We start from the raw sequence: 18503 nt of genomic DNA on the forward strand, positions 1-18503 counted from the left end.
TTAGTGTTTATTCTGGCCTGTCTTTACTTTTCCTGTCCCTTCCCAAGGAAGATTCTAGAGCTATCCCTGTGTCCACAGCATTTTTATAATGGGGTTTTGTATCCTCATGACTTCTTTATCATTAGATGCTAGACACTGTAATGCCCCGAGAGGAAAGTAAACGTCAGAATTACATATTTCATGATCTGTTAGATAACATATAGGTTCATTTGCAAATGCCTCCTGAAAAATTCCCTAAACATTGTGTTGTAACTACTTTAATAAATATAGTCCCCATGTACCAGGCCTTATTTTAATGCTTTGTAAATGTTAACACATTTAACTTGGAAATGAAAGGGCAGGAAGGGAGGCCTGTGGGGCACTGAGTGGCGTTTCAGGGTTTGCTTTCCCTGGAGGGCTCCTTCATTCTGATGGAAAGCTCACTGGATACTCTGTGAGTGCCACAGAGGGGATTTCTCCCTCCTTGCTCCTGCCTTTACTTTTCTGTTTACTATGACTACTCTTGCAGATGCTGGAAGTTCTCTAACGGAAGTTTATCAGAAGAACAAAAATCTGTCTCTACTAAAAGTAATATATCTTAACTTGTGAACAAAGTAAAAAGATACTTATTGGTTTGGAGTATTTCCCCTCCCCAAATTTCTGTTTCATTTCTTCTAGACTGTCTGGCTTGGATAGTTCTGATTCTTCCTCAGTACCCTGTCACTCTTGGCTTAATTTTTGCTGTTGTTATTGATTTTTTTTTTTTTTTTTTTTTTGAGATTTTGTTGTATTTTAACATGTGTTGGGTACTTTTGCATGTGTCTGTGCACCATGATGTGCAGTACTTGTGGTGGCCAGAAGAGGGTGTCAGGTCTGGAGCTGAAGTTACAGACAGTTGTGAGCCACCATAGAAGTGCTGGGAACCAGCAACCAGTCCCCACTCTGGGCTTTTTCAGCCAGTACTATTTCTGCAAGCCATAGCTCTAGCCCCCTGATTACAGCTTTAAAGACTTTCCCTTTAGGCAATCAACTCTCTGCCTATAACTGGGGAAATGCTAGCTAGCTATTGTAACTAGGAGTTATTGAGTCAGAATCAGGACTGTGAACATTCTTGCTGGGGTTATTACTTGCTGTAGTAACTGAAGCATGTTGTAACCAACATATTGTAGAACACCCTTTAAGTTTTAGGAGCTCTAATTTAGAGTGAATAGTAGCTTCCCTTGATTAGATAACAATGGGAATTTAGGGGGTTTTGAAATTTTAGACTTAATAATTTTGTGAATTTCAAGTCTACAGAATAGTGATTTTTTTTTTCACCACTTTAGTATTTAGTTGTAGAAAACATCCTCCTGAAATTTTATGAAGAATTGTGATAGGATAAATGAACCACAAAGTAGCTCTTCTGTGGAAACAGATATCTGCCTGTCCTCAACTAAAACAATAATCTATTCAGAAAATAAATGCTATAAACCCATTTGGAAATGAAGTGGATGACCTGCCTTGTAGCTGGAAGGTGGGTTAGCTTTGCAGTTCTGGCATGCTGTAGCACAGATATGGGCAAGCTACTCAGTTTTATAAGTCTACCTCCTACCTCTTAACATTTGGGGTTTTGTAAGAACACATTTCATGTTTGCCCATTACTTATAGCATTGGACTGTGAACCCCACATCTTAATTTACCATTTAATAAATTACTGTGTTTAGTAATAGCATAAATTCATAGAGTACTTGCTGACATTAGATCATATCATGAACCTTTTACTTGTTCTTCATAAGTCATACTGTGTGGTACCTTCTGTGAAGAATACTATTTTTATCTTCATGTTACAGATGCAAACCACACTGAGACATATAAGTAAGTTACTTCAGATTTTTTACAGCTACTAAATGGGGTTTGGGAGTAGAACCTAAGGAGTCTGAATCCAGCATATAAAAGATTTTATATTATTCAGCATAGGATGTGCAATAGAAATATAACATTTAAAATAGTTTAGTGATGATGATTGAACAACGACAATTGTAGTGGCAATAATAGTTGTAAGAGTAGTAAGGGTAGTCATAGCTAATACATATTAGGTACTTACTGGACACCACTCCTGTTAGTTTTATTAGAGAGTTTACAAGTAGCATCTGAAAACTTGTTGATTTCTCTTCTTTTATTATGTACTTCTCTCTGTCTCTAACCTAAACAATCATTTAAAACAGATCCATAGTTATCTCATTTTTTTCTATTATCAATTGCGATGGGTTGTATGGGTTATTGTGTTGAGAATTGAGTGTCCGCCCTTGGCAAGATGTTAATAATTTTGACCATTGGAGGTAGAAGATGAAGCTGTTCCTGATGTAAAACAGCAGTAGGTTGCTTTCTGATGCCATCACTTCTCTTGCTTAAAAGGTAGATTCCAGAGTTCTTAACATGACTTAGAAGGCCTCCTTACTTTTTATATCTATTACTTTTTTACAAGTTTTTTTTCTACATGTATATATGAGAACCATGTACATACCAGGTGCCTATATAGGTCAGAAGGGATGTGGATTCCCCTGGAACTGGAGCAGCAAGCATTCTTAACCTTTGAGCCAGGTTTCTAGCCCAAGATCTTTCCCCTCCCCACTCCCCTTTCTTTCTATCTTTTTTTAGTTTTTTCCTTTTTTTGAGATGTCTTATCTTATAGCTCAGGCTAGCCTGGGACTGACAGCAGTCTTCCTGCCTCAGCCTCCCAAGTGCTTGGGTTATAAGGATGAGTAACTATTTCCAGTGAGGTCATCTTTCCTGTGTGTGTGGTAAGCATGTGTATGCTTGCCTGTATGTGCAGGTGTGGGGGCTGCAATTGCTTTAAGCCATATTTTTTAAGGCAGGGTTGCTCACTGAACACAGGATTTGCCTTTTGGGCTGATTGAGCAGCAAGTTCCTGGGATCCTTATGACCCCTTTCCCAACACTGATGTTAAGTTCATCTAATCTTACCCAGCTTTTATGTGGGTGCTAAGGACTTGAACTCAGTTTCTCAAGCTTGCTCTAGTCTGAAATCTTTTTTTTTTTAAATTACTTGTGTCTGCATATTGCATTTGTTACATCCTATAAAGTTTTAGTATGTGGTATTTTTGTTTACAGTTAATCTCAAGTATTTTTCTCATTTTTATAGTATAAAATTTCTGCTGCTTAGTCTCCTTTCTCATTCACTCCTTGTCTGGATTGGATTAATTTCCACACATTTGTAGGTTCTTCAGTTTTCCTCCTCCTCCTCCTCTTTCTCCTCCTCCCCCCCCCCCCTCTCTCTCTCTCTCTGTGTGTGTGTGTGTGTGCACTAGCACATGTGTGGGCATACACCACAGCATGAGTGTAGAGGTCAGAGGAGAACTTATGGGAGTCAGTTCTCTTCTTCTACTATGTGTTTCAGGATTGAACTCAGGTCATCAGACTTGGTGGCAAGTGTCTTCCTTAGCGGCCATCTCCCCAGCCTCCTCCTGTCTATGGAACTAGTGTCCAGTGTGGCTGGAGAAGGTATTCCACATGGTTTCACTCTTTTTAAACTTACTGAAATTGTCGTGTGACTTCCTGTGGTGGTCGTGCATTCTCCTTTGCGTGCTCAAGAAGAGTGTGTAATTGCTGTTAGGGTGAAGTGTCGGATGCAGTACTCCAGTTCTCTTCTGGTTTTGCAGATAGTATATTACTGTTTGCAGCAGTTTCTGAAAAACTGGTCCTCCTCTGCTTTACGTCAGCGTTGCCTTTGTGTGTCTGTGGCTCTGTCGGTTGCTGGAGTCTGTGAAGAATGGTTACATCCTGGTGAACTGATGCACTTACCAGTATGTGGTGCTCTGCAGCCTGTGGTTTTCTTGCTATTGCTCTGGATCTGCAGTGTTGTACCTAGTCAGCAGCACATTGTGGCTCTGGGACCACATCCTAGGTACCTTACCAAGGTTAGCAGAGTCTCTTAAGTGTTTTTTTTCATTTGCTGTATATCCTTAGAACAATTTCCATACACCAAATTACTTTACAAGTTAATGTTCATGGTTTGAGATCCTTCTGCCTCTTTCCTTTCCTTGTTGCCCTGGCCTTCTCATGACTTTCTGCACATTGCTCTTGGACTGCACTGAGAAACTGCTGTTAGGTCTAAAAGCTGAATGAGATAGAAGCTTCCAGTTGTCATGGCTCCAGGTTGTAGTTCAGGGTCATAGAACCAAACAATGGTAGTGGGTGCAGTATATAAAAAAATCAAGCACAACAAAGTAGTAGCACTTACTCACACATTATAGAACATACCAAAATATTTTAAACTAGGATCAAAGAAAATAACATGAGCACTTACTTTCTTTTAAAGTATTATGATCTTTAAAGTTTTTTTAGAACTTTATTTTTTCTTTTAAAAAAAAGTTGATTATAACTGCCACAAGGAATGTGACAATGTTATAAGCTTTGTTATTGTGAAAAATCACTCTAATGAGATTAAAATTTACTGAGTCTTTTTTTTTTTTTTTTTTTTTATAGTTAGTAACCATATGTGTTGGTTAATTTTAGATCAGCTTGACACAAGCTAGAGTAATTTGGGAAGAGGGACTCTCTATTGAGAAAATGCCTCCATAAGATTTACCTATAGGGAAGTCTCTGGGGCATTTTCTTAATTAATGATTGATGTGAGAGGGCCCTGCCCACAGTGGGTGGTTCAGCCCTGGGCAAGTGCTTCTTTGTTTTGTAAGGGAGCAGGCAGAACAGGCCTTATGAGCCAGCAAGCTGCATTCTTCCATGGTCTCTGCATCAGTTTCCTGTGTGGGTCCTGCCCTGACTTCCCTCAGTGATACAAGTTGTGGGCTGAAACAAACTCATTCCTCCCCAAGTTGTTTGTCATAGTATTTTATCAAAGCAATAGAAATCTTAAGACTTCATCCATGGCAGTCTCAACTATAGAATCATTTCTAAGGTCTTTGTTCTTTTCCAATTCTTGCTTTTTTTTTGGTATTGTGTAAATACCTAGGTATAAGCACAAAAGTACATGCTAACACACCTGCAGCCTTTTAGCACTCAGGGGCCTGAGGCAGAAAGATCAAGAGCTCAAGGACATCCTGGGCTAAACATGTGGGTTCAGGGCCAGGCTGAGCTGTAAGAGACCAAGTTTTAACAAAGAAAAATGGAGTCATGGGGAGAGGAAAGGGGAAAAAGAGGATAGATAGAAAAACCACAAAAATGTTGGAAACTTGGGGTCCTGCCTGGAGTGTATAAGAAAACAAACTGAGCAAGCCGATAAGTAGTGCTTCTTCATGGCTTCTGTTTTGGCCTCAAGGTTTGCTGCCTTGAGTTGTCCTGCCCTGACTTCCCTCAGTGATGGAGTGTGACACGAGAGCTGTAAGCTGAAGTCTCCCCTCCCCAAGTTGGCTTTTGATGGTAGACTTATATTGTAGCCATAGAAAGCAGTGGTGACATAAGGCATGTAGGTTATTTTTAGTTCCTTACTCTTCATAAGTGTCATCTTGTCCATAGGTAAGGGTACTGCACACATAGGCACACATAGTTTTAATGGACAGCTCCAAAAATGTCCAAGCATTGCTGACTCATGAGGGTCCTGCAGAGCTTCACTTCTGCCTGGATGTATTAACTCACAGACTTCTCAGAAGGCTCCATGGCTTAGAGCTAATACTTTATTTTCTCAAATTGCATTTTCCTGTCTTATTTCAGAAGTGAAAATTGCGGCTTGTTTTATTTTCATTCTGTTACTGTAATTAGGAGTGAAGTTGAGCATTTACCATCTTTCTTCAGTTTCAATATTTGTGTTTTCTTATTGTCTGTTAAGTCAGTACTTTAAAAAACAACAAATGATTCGGTCCTTTGTCGTGAGTAGTAGAAATCCTTTTGCCTGAAAGCATTTTTGGGGCATGGTCTGTGTGTGGTTTTGTTTTGCTTTTGAATAGCATGATTTTTATATTTTTGTTACCAAATTGATCTTTTTTTTCTTAGTATCTTTGGGTTGTTTTTTGTTGTTTTGTTTTTTGTTGTTATTGTTTTGGTTGATTTGTTTGTTTGTTTTTTTGGTTGGTTGGTTGGTTTTTTGAGACAGAATCTCTCTGTATAGTCCTGCCATTCTGTCTGTCCTGGAGCAAGCTATGTAGACCAGGCTGGCCTTGAATTCAAACTCACGAGACCTCTGGCTCCTGAGGCTAGGATTAAAGGTGTGCCCTTTCTTTTTCCTTCTTAACATCTACAGCTGCTCCATCCTCCAAGGTTTACATTGTAAGTCCATTTTGTTTTCCACACAAAAGTGTTCGTAATTTTGAAATTAGTTTTAGATGTCTGTTCTGTTTTCTGTTAGGTGTTTGTTTACCTTCTGTACTCACTTCTTTTCTGTTGCTGTTGTAGAGTGCTGGGTGCCCTGGCAAAAAAAACAGCAAAGGGGACAAACAGTTTATATTGTCAAGTAGTTAGAGAGGGGAAGCAATCCATGATGGCGTGGAAGGTGTTGGCAGGAGTGCAGGCAGGCACCCAGGAAGCAAATGGATTACATTTCAGATGCGCACAGGGAACAGAGAGAGAACAGAAAGTGGGGTCAGGCTGTTAATCCGAAAACTCTGCCTCTGGTGGTGTACCTACTCCAGGGCTCCATCTCCTATAGATTTCATAACTTTTCTAGCTCTGCGGCCAGCTGGGGACCAAGTGTTCAAACACACAGCCTGTCATTCAAACCACAGTACCTTCCTATTCTGTCTTCTCTCACAGCTCCTCAAGCAGAGATTTCCCACTAATCCTCAGCCTATTTTACTGTTGCTACAGTCAGCGTCTGTCTGTCCTTTGCTAGCTCTACATAACCCTTCAGAGGAAGGACAATTGATTACAAGGTTTGCCCACAAATTCTTAGAATGCAGGTTGGCTGTCTTATTACTAAACTCTGAATCACTGCTTTGCCTCCATGAACATTTTAGACTGATACTGTGTCTCTTTGAAGGTTCCGCTTCAAGCCATTTTATTTCCTTGGTCTTATGAGTCATTTGGGCTGGGGGTAGAACTGGCTTACATTTTACATTGATAAGCTGGAGTCTCTCCCTGTCAGTGCTGCTACTGTTAGGTGGTATTAAACCATGCTATTTGAATGCCCGAGTTGTACAGCTTAAACCTGGCCTCCATGGGGGACCAATTGTGCCTCTGTGGAGAAGTGATCTATAATTATACACTGTAGGTGTGGGCAGTTTCTCAGTAAGGTTCACTCTGTAGGAGAGGATGCTCTCACAGACACTGTAGGAGCAAATCCCAAGGCAGGTTTGGAGGCTCAGCAGTGGTTCTTGTGCTGGTAAGCTGCTGCATTTAAGGCTGAGATCTTTCTATATGCATTTCTGTCATTGGCTTTAATTTATATCCAGTTGCTGAATTTTCTGGCAACTCACATGAAATTGTTTTGAGACTATAGCAAACCAGAGTTTTAGAATATTACAAATGCCAGAAGTAGAGAATCCTAGAATTCTCTGTCTTTTTAAAATACTGTCATAAATACAAGTCTCCCAAATAATCTTTACAGTAACCTCCAAATAAAAAAATTAAAAAACAACTTTGAGAACGTAAAATATCACTGTTTCTTCCTACATGTATTCTAGAGTTGAATTTCTGGTTCAGGAATTAATACCATGGTAATTAACTTTACAAAACCCTTACCTAAGCTTCCATGTTCCTTGTAGTATAATAAATTGGAGCATTGACTCTCTAGCAGACATGATCTTATTTACCTCCCTTGATGCATTCTGCTTTGTTAAACTACGCTCGCTGCCTAAAAGTATTTTTTGTCAGTACTGGTAATGAGGCCTGAACTGTCCAGAGCAGCAGTTCTGCTAAGGCTCGTGTGTTCCCTTAGGGGTGCCTCTGTGGTCCCACTGAGTTCTGTAGTTACACCTGTCATCTACTTTTCCAGATGACTGTCAGCTTTGGTCTTGAATTTGTCTAGTTGATCTTTGTATATTAATACTCTGAATTTTTATTATAAGGCTTTCTGCTTTGGGGTTTTTTTTTCTTTTTTTTTTTTTTCTTTTTGGTTTTTCGAGACAGGGTTTCTCTGTGTAGCCCCGGCTGTCCTGGAACTCACTCTGTAGACCAGGCTAGCCTCGAACTCAGAAATCCGCCTGCCTCTGCCTCCCAAGTGCTGGGATTAAAGGCGTGCACCACCACCACCTGGCAGCTTTCTGCTTTGTTAAGTTTCACAGTAAGAGTTCACTCAGTCTGGCCTATTCGTCCTGACAGTCCTTGCTCTTCCATTTAAGCCATTGTTTGTGGTGTCAGTTTACAGCTGGTTAAAATGAGAGAGTGCAGTCTGACTGTCAGACCTGTCTCCTGGTGCTTTTGTTTAGTACATTCTGTGAATTGTTTATGAATGCCTCTAGTTAAGTTGTTTACTGATTTACCACCCACTACTCCTGTTTGTATTATAGAGTCTGGCTGTACCTTTACATCTGTTACTTAACTGGTGTAGGCATTTATTTCTTCAAACCTCTAATAAATGAAATCATACACAGTGTCAGCCAGCTCCCAAAACACTGGCGTGACAAAAATATACAAGGAAACAATTTAAATTATTTTAACTCACAATTTAAGCTGTTTTGGCGATGTCAGCTGCTGTTTTCAGGTTGTCAGTTGTGGTGAGGCCTTTAATAACCTGAAAATACCATCATGCAGACGTGTGGGGGGAGGTGTGCGGATGAGCATCCAGGGCGAAGATATCATCTCACCCTTGTTTGCTCTTGGTTTTCTACTAGTGTTCCCTTCGCAACAGGCATGCTTTGTCTGTCCACTGTTGTATGTTACAGTATGTAACTTACTTTTTACAGGCTCATAGCTAATAGTTAGGTTTGAGATTCAGGAGACTGGATTTGGACTATTGAGCAGTGCTACAAGTGTTACTGTAATGGAGACTATTGGAGATGGAGGGTTTGCACTGTGTTACGTGCACTGGTGAACTGGGAAGCCGGGACAAGGTACTGTCCTTAAAGGCATGCCCCAGTGACCTGTTTACTCCATCTTGGTCCACTTCTTAAAGTTTCCACCACCTCCCAGAACCATTCAGGGTATGAGTCACTGGGGACACTTGAGATTCCAATAGTGAAATATAAAGTAAGCAGTTAAAACCCCTGATCCAAGTGATAACTTATGGGCAGACCTTGATGGAGCCTTACGGCTGGAAGCCTCCTCTTACTCAACATCCATCCTTAATTGTTGCAGCCTTTCTTGGTGTGATCCATTAGCAAATACTGTAACCATAATCGGCACTGTCCACACTTCTGGGTTTCTCATAAGTCTGTCCATCGTGATAACTGTCCGACACTCTTTAGAATCAGGAATCCCTGAATTTAGCTATCTTTAGATAAAGGTTTTGATGCTTGTGTTAACTGGCCTTCTAATTCCTGAGGTCCACTCTGCTTGGGTCCTAGTAACACGAGTTGAATTTCTCTTATTTGAGCTTATGGACCCAGGAGTGTTGGATTTTGGAAATCTTTAAGACTTTAGAATTTTACATAGTGAAATATTTTGAGAATGGCCTCTGAATCTCAATATGAAATGAATACATTTATGTTTTACATGAACCGGAAAAATGTAGCCTGACATTAATTTTACACAAAATTTTGGCACACCTATGTTTCCTGTGCTTTTTTTTTTTTTTTTGGGGTTGTTGTTCGCTGATGTTGTTTATTTTTAGCTTAGTTTTCTGTACTTTTTAATTTAAATTTGATTTTATGTATGGGTTTTTTTTTTTTTTTTTTTTTTTCCTACATGTCTGCCTGGTGGTGGCAAATCCCAGAGGAGGGAGTTGGATCTCTTTGGAGGCACTTGTGAGCTTCCATGTGGGTACTGGGACTAAAACCAAGAGCAAGTGCTCTTACCCACTGAGTGCCCTGCAGCTGGATCCATTCATCCCACTGCCTGTCCTATGGCCAGATGTCTAGAACTTATCCATTTGTTATGTCATGATGATTCCTAGGGTGTTTCGGCCTTCAGCGAATTTTGAAGTTTTACTGCATTATCTCACCTCTCTGTGTTCTTGTTTGTATTTCACAGCATTGTAGAGCAGTGCTTCTCACCCTCCCTAATGCGCAACTCTTTAATAACAGTTTCTCATGTTATGGTGACCCCCAACTATAAAATTATTTTTGTTGCTACTTCATAACTGTAACTGTGCTACTATTATGAATCGTAATGTAAGTATTATGGTTTTAGGGTATAGTTTCATTGTTATAAATTGACCCACAGAAGACACGCCCCACAGAGAACTACTGTTGAGAACTACTGTTCTAGAGTCTTGCTTCACCAGTTTTTTCTTAGAATTTTGTCCTAGCTCTTTAATAGGCAGATGTATTTGCCAGTGAAAACACTAAACAAGGAGCTCGCTAGCTCTGCGTTGCTGCGCCTTGCTGTGAGCACTGCCTGCCAGCTGTCCCCTTTCTCACCAGCACAAGGTTTTTAAGAACAAACTTGGGGGCTATCTGGTCAAAATTAATCAACTGGTTTTTATTTCTTGCTTGCTTTTTACTCACTTTTGGACCCAGGAACCCCCATCCCCCACTCCCCTTTTCTTTTTCTCTCTTTTTCTCTTTCCAAGGCAGGGGTTCACTGTTCATCCTTTACTGGCTCTGCCTCACAGATATCCCTCTGCTGGGATTGAAGGCATGTACCACCACCCGCAGCCTGAACCCAAGTTCCACATTCGGTGTCCATTGGTGTTTTGCCTACATGCCCATGTAAGGGTGTCCAGATCCCTCTGGAACTGGAGTTACAGACAGCTGTGAGCTGCCACGTTACCCGAGCACTGGGATTAAAGACATGGACCATCACTGCTCCAATCCAAAATTCTTAATAGGGACTTTAGATATTTAAACCAAGACTCTCTCAACTCCAACTTAATTTATTGATGATGATTTTAATATGAGACCAGTTAACACAATTGAGGTTTCTTTGTAGCCTGCTGCTTTGAGTTCAGGTTGTGCAGAAAGCTAAATATCACCAGAGTTACGAAAACCCATATACATTTTTTATTCTTTGATACATTCAGTTTTGCAAACTATTTTGCAAGCTACTGAGTCACTACCACAACTACTTGATTCTTGTCATTTTAGACAAACAGCAATAGGCAATGTTGAATTGGTGGGGTGTAACTGTGTTCATAAAGACAGTCAGCATTGTTGCTGTTGCATTGGTTTGCTTACCCTTGTGCCGATGAGAGCGACAGACTGTAGTGTTCCAATTGGCTATGGAAGAAGGAAGACCATCAAAAAAGATGGTTTTTGAGCTCTGTGGAATGCTCTGAACTCATATCTTAAATATAGTGGTTTTTTTCTGTTGTTTCAATCTTTATTTAAAAGATAAGAAACTTACACAAAGTAGGAGAGTAGAGCAGAGAGTTACACGTGGGTAACTCTACCCGCACCCGCCCTTCCCTCCTGAAGTAACTCTGACCTGTAGGAGATGCACCCAAACACTGACTCAGACTCAAACTCGAGTTTGATAGGTGGAATTATGAGCAGTCACCTGCAGTTCACTACTCAGTAACCAATAGTAACCCTTAACTTTGTTTTTTTTTTTTCCCCCTCAGTTTATGAAACTAGTGCTGTTCAGAGAACAGGGTGTGGCTAATGCTTTCTTCTCTTTCCTGTTTGACTGTAACTCCTTTCTTTCTCTTAACTGACATTGAGCTCTTTGCTACACTGGCAACCAATTGACAAGCTTGTGGGTCTGAGCTCATTTCCATAAGGTTGTTTCATGTGTTAGTGATCTATGAAGTGATCAGTCTAGTGATCTAGACTGTCAGACACACAAAACATTTGTGTGGAGGCTGTAGCATTTTGAAGAATTCTTAGTTCATCATTTCTTATGATCTGAAGAAACTGAAGCCGAGATATATCATCAGTCATAAATACCAGTTGGCAGCAGAGCCAGGGCTAGCAGCTTGGTTTCTTGGTCTTTGACTTGATGTCTTCAGTCTTTCCTGATAGGAGAAAAGACATTGAGTTTCAGCTTAGAAAATAATAAACATTATGATAAATGATAAGCTATCATAGTATATTTATAAGCAATATGATAGGACTCTTAACTGTACTGGGATTATAAAGTATGGTAGATACATTTGTACAGCTCTGCTCGTGTTCAAAAGTAATTTGTGTAATTAAAATTAACCAGATGAAGCTTTTCTTTAAACATCTGAATAAGCCGGGCAGTGATGGTACATGCCTTTAATCCCACCACTTGGGAGGCAAAGGCAGGTGGATTTCTGAGTTTCAGGACAGCTAGGGCAATATAGAGAAACCCTGTCTCGAAAAACCAAAACAAACAAACAAACAAACAAACAAAAACCAAAACCAAAATCTGAGTAAGAGGTGGTATGTAGAGAATTTGTTCTAACTTGAATACTTAAGATCAGTCTCTAATCTTTTTTTTTGTTCTTTTGTTTTTAAAAACCTTACAGAAAGATGAAGTCTACCTTAACCTGGTGCTGGACTATGTTCCGGAGACAGTGTACAGAGTCGCCAGACACTATAGTCGAGCCAAGCAGACACTCCCTGTGATCTATGTCAAGGTATGTGACAGTGAAACCCCTTCCAGTTTACAGAACATTTAATGTGAACCACGGGTAGGGTAGGGATATACCAACCCCACTGACACTGGTCACTCCTTGTAAAACTCTAGATTGTGTTCAGTTCTTACAAAGTTTTGAAGCGTGGAGTCCCTTTTAAAGCTTTCATTGCTCTGCAGTGGATAAAGGTGCTTGCTGTGCAAGGCTGATAACTGCAGTTCTAAACCTGGGCCCTACAAGAGGTAGAAGAGAACCAACCAACGGCATGAAGTTGTCTTCTAATCCTCCACATGCCAGTCTCATGTGTGCACACACGTGCCTATGAGATAAACACATTGAGATCAATATTCTGATAAAATATAGGAAAGCTTTCACAGTTGGGGATTTTAATCGGGATAGCCATACACCTTGTGTGTGGTGTGGGGAGGTGGAGCACAGGTGAAGGCCAGAGGCAGACGCTGTGCTTGTTACCTTCACCTTGAGCTGGTTTCTTCTTTTAGCTGGGCTTGTCTAGGTGTCTGGGCTGGCAGCCAAGTGCACCTACTCTCAGCCTTGTCCACGGCTGCTGGAGTGTCAGGGGGAGGTTGCATGTTTGAACAACTCTTACCAGTGAGCCGTCTCCCAACCCCGTGGCTTCGTTTCAGTTTTCAATGTCTTCATTGTGCTGTGCACCAAATGGAAACCATTAACTAAAGTTACAGTTATCAGTATATCCATTTTCAGTGTTTTATTACCACTTGTAGACATTTATTGCATCCACCGTAGAGATTTTTTTTTTAAAACAGATACTAGTATTTACTTTTATTATCTAATACTAATTTCCTCTTTTCATTTGACTATGGCAATGTAGCTAGGAGTTTATATAGTATAATCCTAATTAATTACAGTTGTGGTAGGTGATTAGAAGCATATTTTTTCTTTTTAGGTGTGAGATAGGGGAGGGATGGATAGGGTCTTACCCTGTAGTTCAGACCACCCTGAAACTTTGGATACTTGTAGCAATCCTCCTGCTTCAGCTTCCTGAGTACTGAGATTATAAGTGTGAGTTACCAAATCTAGGTAGAAATGTATTTTTCATATCTGTGCCATCAACTAGGAGTTGAGTTTATGTTTTTCTGTTTCTCAGTGGCAGCAGCAGAACTACATATTTACCCCAGAGAGCAGCCACAGTACGGCCACTTTCAACTGAAAGTCATTCACCGCAGGGGTTGGGAGGGCACATAGCTGACAGGACTCTCCTGGGGATCCAAGTAAATCATTCTATGGCCAAACTTTAATGGAGGGAGTACACTTCCTGAATGGGTCCATATTTTTTCCAGAACAGGATTTAGTCCCTCTTTTTTGTCCTTTATGGGTTTTCTAGCAGGTTCTAGCATCAGGTGGTAGAGCAGGCAGCTGTGGAAGGTAACGATATGGAGATGCCATTCTTAAAAGTTTTTTTTTTTAATTGAAAAAAAATTGTTGAAGGACAAGGTAAAAGTGAATAGAGAGTTTAATTTAATTACAAAATGCTGACATTGAAGGAGTTATGTATACATTTTTGTCACGGTTCATTTTGAAGAAGGCTTTAACTTGGAGTAGTGTGCCTTAGATTGTCATTAGACCTGTCAGCCTCAGCAGTTTTCTCACAGCTCTGAAGGAGAGTAGCTTTCATGTTAGCTTTAGGATGACAGTCCATAGCAATATAGTCCGAGAAGATGGTGGCTTTGTCAGTACTTCTTCTGTTTTTTTAATAAGACAATAGTATTTTTGATTTCCATGGTATTAACTAGGGAATAGAGTTCAGAGAGTGAGCACACAGAACAAATTGTAGGTGAATCATGCTGGAGAAGGTGGCACTTGTCTATAGTGCCAGCACCTTAGACTAGAGGAAGACAGGATCAGGACCAGGCTGTATTTCATAGGAGTCTGTCCTGGGAGAGAGTAAAAATAAATAAGTAAATAAGAAAGGAAGGAAAGAAAGAAGAAAAAGGAACCACAGTGTTGGCCTTGGAATAAGTAGAAGATTGAAGGCGTTATATTGGTGCATGTTTCAAAGCTTTAAAACAATCTCTTAAGGTCTTATTCTTCTGCTTGCTCTGATGAAATTCCAGACAAAGGCAACTCAAGGATGGAAAGGTTTATTTGGCTTAATACTTCTAGGGGATACTGTGCATCATGGTAGGGAAGGCATGGTGGGAGCATGGGCCAGCTGGCCACACTCAGAGGATGCATGGTATGTGAGCTCCTTTTCTTCTCTTAACTCAGTTCAGCTAGCTAGCCCATCGAATAATACAGATGTCATTACAGACATGTCCAGAAGTTGTTTTCATGGTTATTCTAAGTACTGTCAAGTTGGCAGTTAAGATTTACTATTACAGTAGTGTTAAGGTAGCTAGGCATCTGTTTGTTTGTGGTTTTTGAGACTGTTTTTTGTGTGTAACCCTGGCTCTCCTAGAACACACTTTGTAGACTAAGTGGGCCTTAAACTCAGAGATCCATCTAGGCATCTGTTTTTAAATTACATTGGAAGTCTACATTATTCTGAGGATGTTAAAGGCTATTAATACTATTTACCATCAGAGTTACTGGTGTCTCAATAGGAATTGATTAGATTTCTTACTTGTGAGCTTTCCTGGGTCTCTATTAATGATTTGAGGCTAACATTTCAGAAAAACAAATGGTTCTAAAAGATGACACGGACTACGTTTTTACAGCCTGAGATCCTAGAAACTGTAACAGACTTGACTTCTGATCTAAAGGCTGCTGCTGTCTATCACACATGGGTTCTGATCTCTCTGTCTCTGAGCTCTTATCCATGATCAAAACAACACAAAACAAAAAATGCGTCCAGCTGGCCTGAGTAACATGGGTGAAGGGGACTGAGCCCAGGACTGTGCCTGCTAGGCAAGTGCTCTACTTCCTGAGCCTCTTTGAATTTTAGTGTGAGACACGGTCTCACTAAGTTGCCCAGATAGGCCTTAAACTTGGAATTTCCTGCCTCTGGTGTGTGCCACCGCACCTGGGTGCTTTCCTAAATTACTGAAGGACAGCATAAGTATATATTTAATGCTACTTTAATTTCCTAATTTACGTAGAAATACCATGAAACTTGTTTAGGGAAAACTGTATGAATAATCAGCATTTTATATGTTCTGCTGAGAATGTTGTTTACTGCATAATGATGCAGATATGTTTGAAATCAGAGATACTGAATTAATGTCTTATTATTTATTCCAGTTGTATATGTATCAGCTGTTCAGAAGTCTAGCCTATATCCATTCCTTTGGAATCTGCCATCGAGATATTAAACCACAGAACCTCTTGTTGGATCCTGATACAGCTGTATTAAAACTCTGTGACTTTGGAAGGTGAGCTGGCTTTCTTACTCACTTCCCTTCCTTCATTCCCCCCTCCCCCCATACTCGCTTAAATGGATTCATTTAACAGTGCTAGTCTAAGCCCCATAGTCCTTACTCAGGGAACATAAACTGATGTAGTTCCGTGTAGAATGGTTTTGATAATTTTTATGGGAACAATAAATGTGTGTGCCCTTTATCCTACAGTTAACTTATGAAGATTATTTCTTTATATGTGTTTAGAGACTATGCATATTTACAGACTTTTAATACAGTGTTGTTTGTAAGTATCTAGTAGTGAGAAAATGTCCAAATAAATTGATATATACAAATACAATGTTACATATGCTGCTGAGGAACAAATGAGGGAGCTGTCAGAACTGGGAGGGAATGATATCTAGGAAGTACCAAGAGAGAAAAGTCAGCTGGCCAAGGCACTTGCTGTCAAGGCTGACAACTTGAGTTTGATTCCATGGACTTAAGTTGGTCCTGTAAGTTGTCCTGACTGCCACAGGAGCGCTGGAGTGCTAACATTTAAGCTCAAAGGCTGTGGTGGCATTTGCTGATAATTGCAGTCACTCAGGGGACGAAGGTGTGGGAGGTCATTATTTTGAGGCTGGCCTAAGCCAGGTAGTGAGACCCTGTAACTCAGTACTGTATGCATGGTAGCTTTTGGTTTAAAAACACTTGTGACTAGTGTACAAACATGCATAACAAACGTGGCTTATTTCTGAGTTGGTGTATAATATCCCATACATGATTATCTGGGATGGGATGTTTTAGGATTATTATGTACTTGGGAAACTTACATTCTCATGATTGTTCTTTAGTATTCCTTGTTTATGTAATACATATATCTGCTCTGTCTTCATTACAAATACATTTTTAAGTTATTATACATTTTTATATATTTCTTTAACTTTGTACTTAACCTCAATATAGGAGTGAAGTAAAATACCGAGAAGCAGTATTTTTCTCTACTACTTAATATTTAATATTAATATTTTTGTCTATTATTTCTCCATTTTTGCAGATTCTAACAAGTTTGAGTTTTTTTAAACCACTGATTTCTTGGTCATATATTGTTAATAGTAGTAAAACCCTCAGGCTTTGTCTTGTGTAGTAAGTAGCTATAAGCCTCCCAACATGCAGTCAAGCCTATATCTCCATAGGCTAGGCCATCATATCCCTTCTTCCATTCTGCTATAGCCATCAGTGGTGACTGCTATCTTTCTTCTGAGACATCTGTCCTTATAACTTGGGTGCTTTTTCATCCTTGTTAGAAGTTGTTCTTTTTCAGTTTAGCACCACATATTTTATATTGACTCATACCTGCTGGTATCTGTATTCCTTCTTCTTTATATAGACTTCTATACCAAACCACAGATTAGATTGTGGGTTTAACATCAGATACATTTTTCACAGGTATTTGGAAAAACCAAGCCAGTCTGCTGTTAGTAAGTTCACGCTTAATCTCATTCTGCAGTTTCTTTCAAATCATTCCTACTTAACAAACCCTATCCTAGGATCTGCACCACTTTGCAGGCTGTGGCTCAGATAAAAATACACACTCAAACTTTTTTTTATTTGATGGTTGAATCATGGGCTACTGCTTATTTCATGTATGAAAAGGTTTGTTACTGCGGAGAGTAACTGCCAAGTCCTGCAAGAGCCACCAAGTTACAAGTTCCTCTTCTCACCCCATGTCAGAGCACTGTTAGCACTGGGGTCTCTTGGGATGTAAAGTAGCTGTGCTCTGATACATTTGAAAGGGGGCTATCATGGGTGTGAAATAGCTAATTCTTTAACAACCAGAGGTAGGGCTTTGGAGAAACTTAGGTAGAAACTTAACAAAACAGCCTTATTCTCTTCTTAATAACTTTTAACTAGGTGTAACAAGTCTGACAGTAGCTTAAATGGGGTGTGAAAAACCCCATTTTATGGAGGATAAATGGGGTGTCTAAGGACCAACCTTAGGTGAGACCACAGGCAGAGTCAACTTCTCACCTACAAAGGAAAAAGCTAGCTTCCTCCATAATGAGGGAAAAAAATATATGGACTGTCCAAGCTTTCAGTTAGATAATTTTGAGTTACTGTGAAGTTTCTATTTTAAGAATCTGCTTTATCCATTAAAAATGTGCCTTGTTTGTTTGTTTTTTGAGACAGGGTCTCTCTGTAGCCCTGGCTGTCGTTGCAGCTTGCTGCCTCTGCTTCTCTGTAGAGTGCTGAGACTCAAGGTGTAGGCCACCATGTCCTGCTGTTCATTTGTTTGAGAGCTGGAGTTTAAACTCTACATCCTAGACAGCTGCTTTTTCAAGGAGCTATCCCAAGCCCCCAGGATGCACTTCTGAAGATAGAAAAGTCCATTATATAGTACACTAAACCTAAGTATCTTGATTTTTTTTTTTTTTTGACAGTCTGAAAACCTTACTGTTGTTAATATAGCAAAAGCTGTTTTATCTGGGCCTAAGAAGAAGGTTAAAATTTGAAATGGATAATGCAGGGAAAACAAATCAAGATTAGAGTCACCATTGACTAAAAGTAAACTGAAGGGAAGGAACCTTCCCCCACCCCAAGACTGAATGGCCATTTTCACCTGTCTGTGTCTCCTTCTGAACTGTTACCTCATATTTTCCACCTTTTTTTGGCACTTATTTTTTT

General features: G+C 39.9%; 1 protein-coding gene across 2 annotated transcripts in view; it reads left to right on the forward strand.

Moving 5' to 3' along the window:
• The window catches only part of Gsk3b (glycogen synthase kinase 3 beta), a 142183-nt gene that overhangs the window by 75292 nt on the left and 48388 nt on the right, over positions 1 to 18503 (forward strand). For both annotated transcript variants that reach the window (XM_034515876.2, XM_034515875.2), the window contains exons 4-5: positions 12397 to 12507; positions 15724 to 15854. In XM_034515876.2, the coding sequence (XP_034371767.1) occupies positions 12397 to 12507; positions 15724 to 15854 (242 nt within the window). The remainder of the gene's footprint in view (positions 1 to 12396; positions 12508 to 15723; positions 15855 to 18503) is intronic.

The sequence above is a fragment of the Arvicanthis niloticus genome, chromosome 12 (assembly GCF_011762505.2).
Source record: "Arvicanthis niloticus isolate mArvNil1 chromosome 12, mArvNil1.pat.X, whole genome shotgun sequence".
In the NCBI taxonomy this organism is placed as follows: Eukaryota; Metazoa; Chordata; class Mammalia; order Rodentia; family Muridae; genus Arvicanthis; species Arvicanthis niloticus.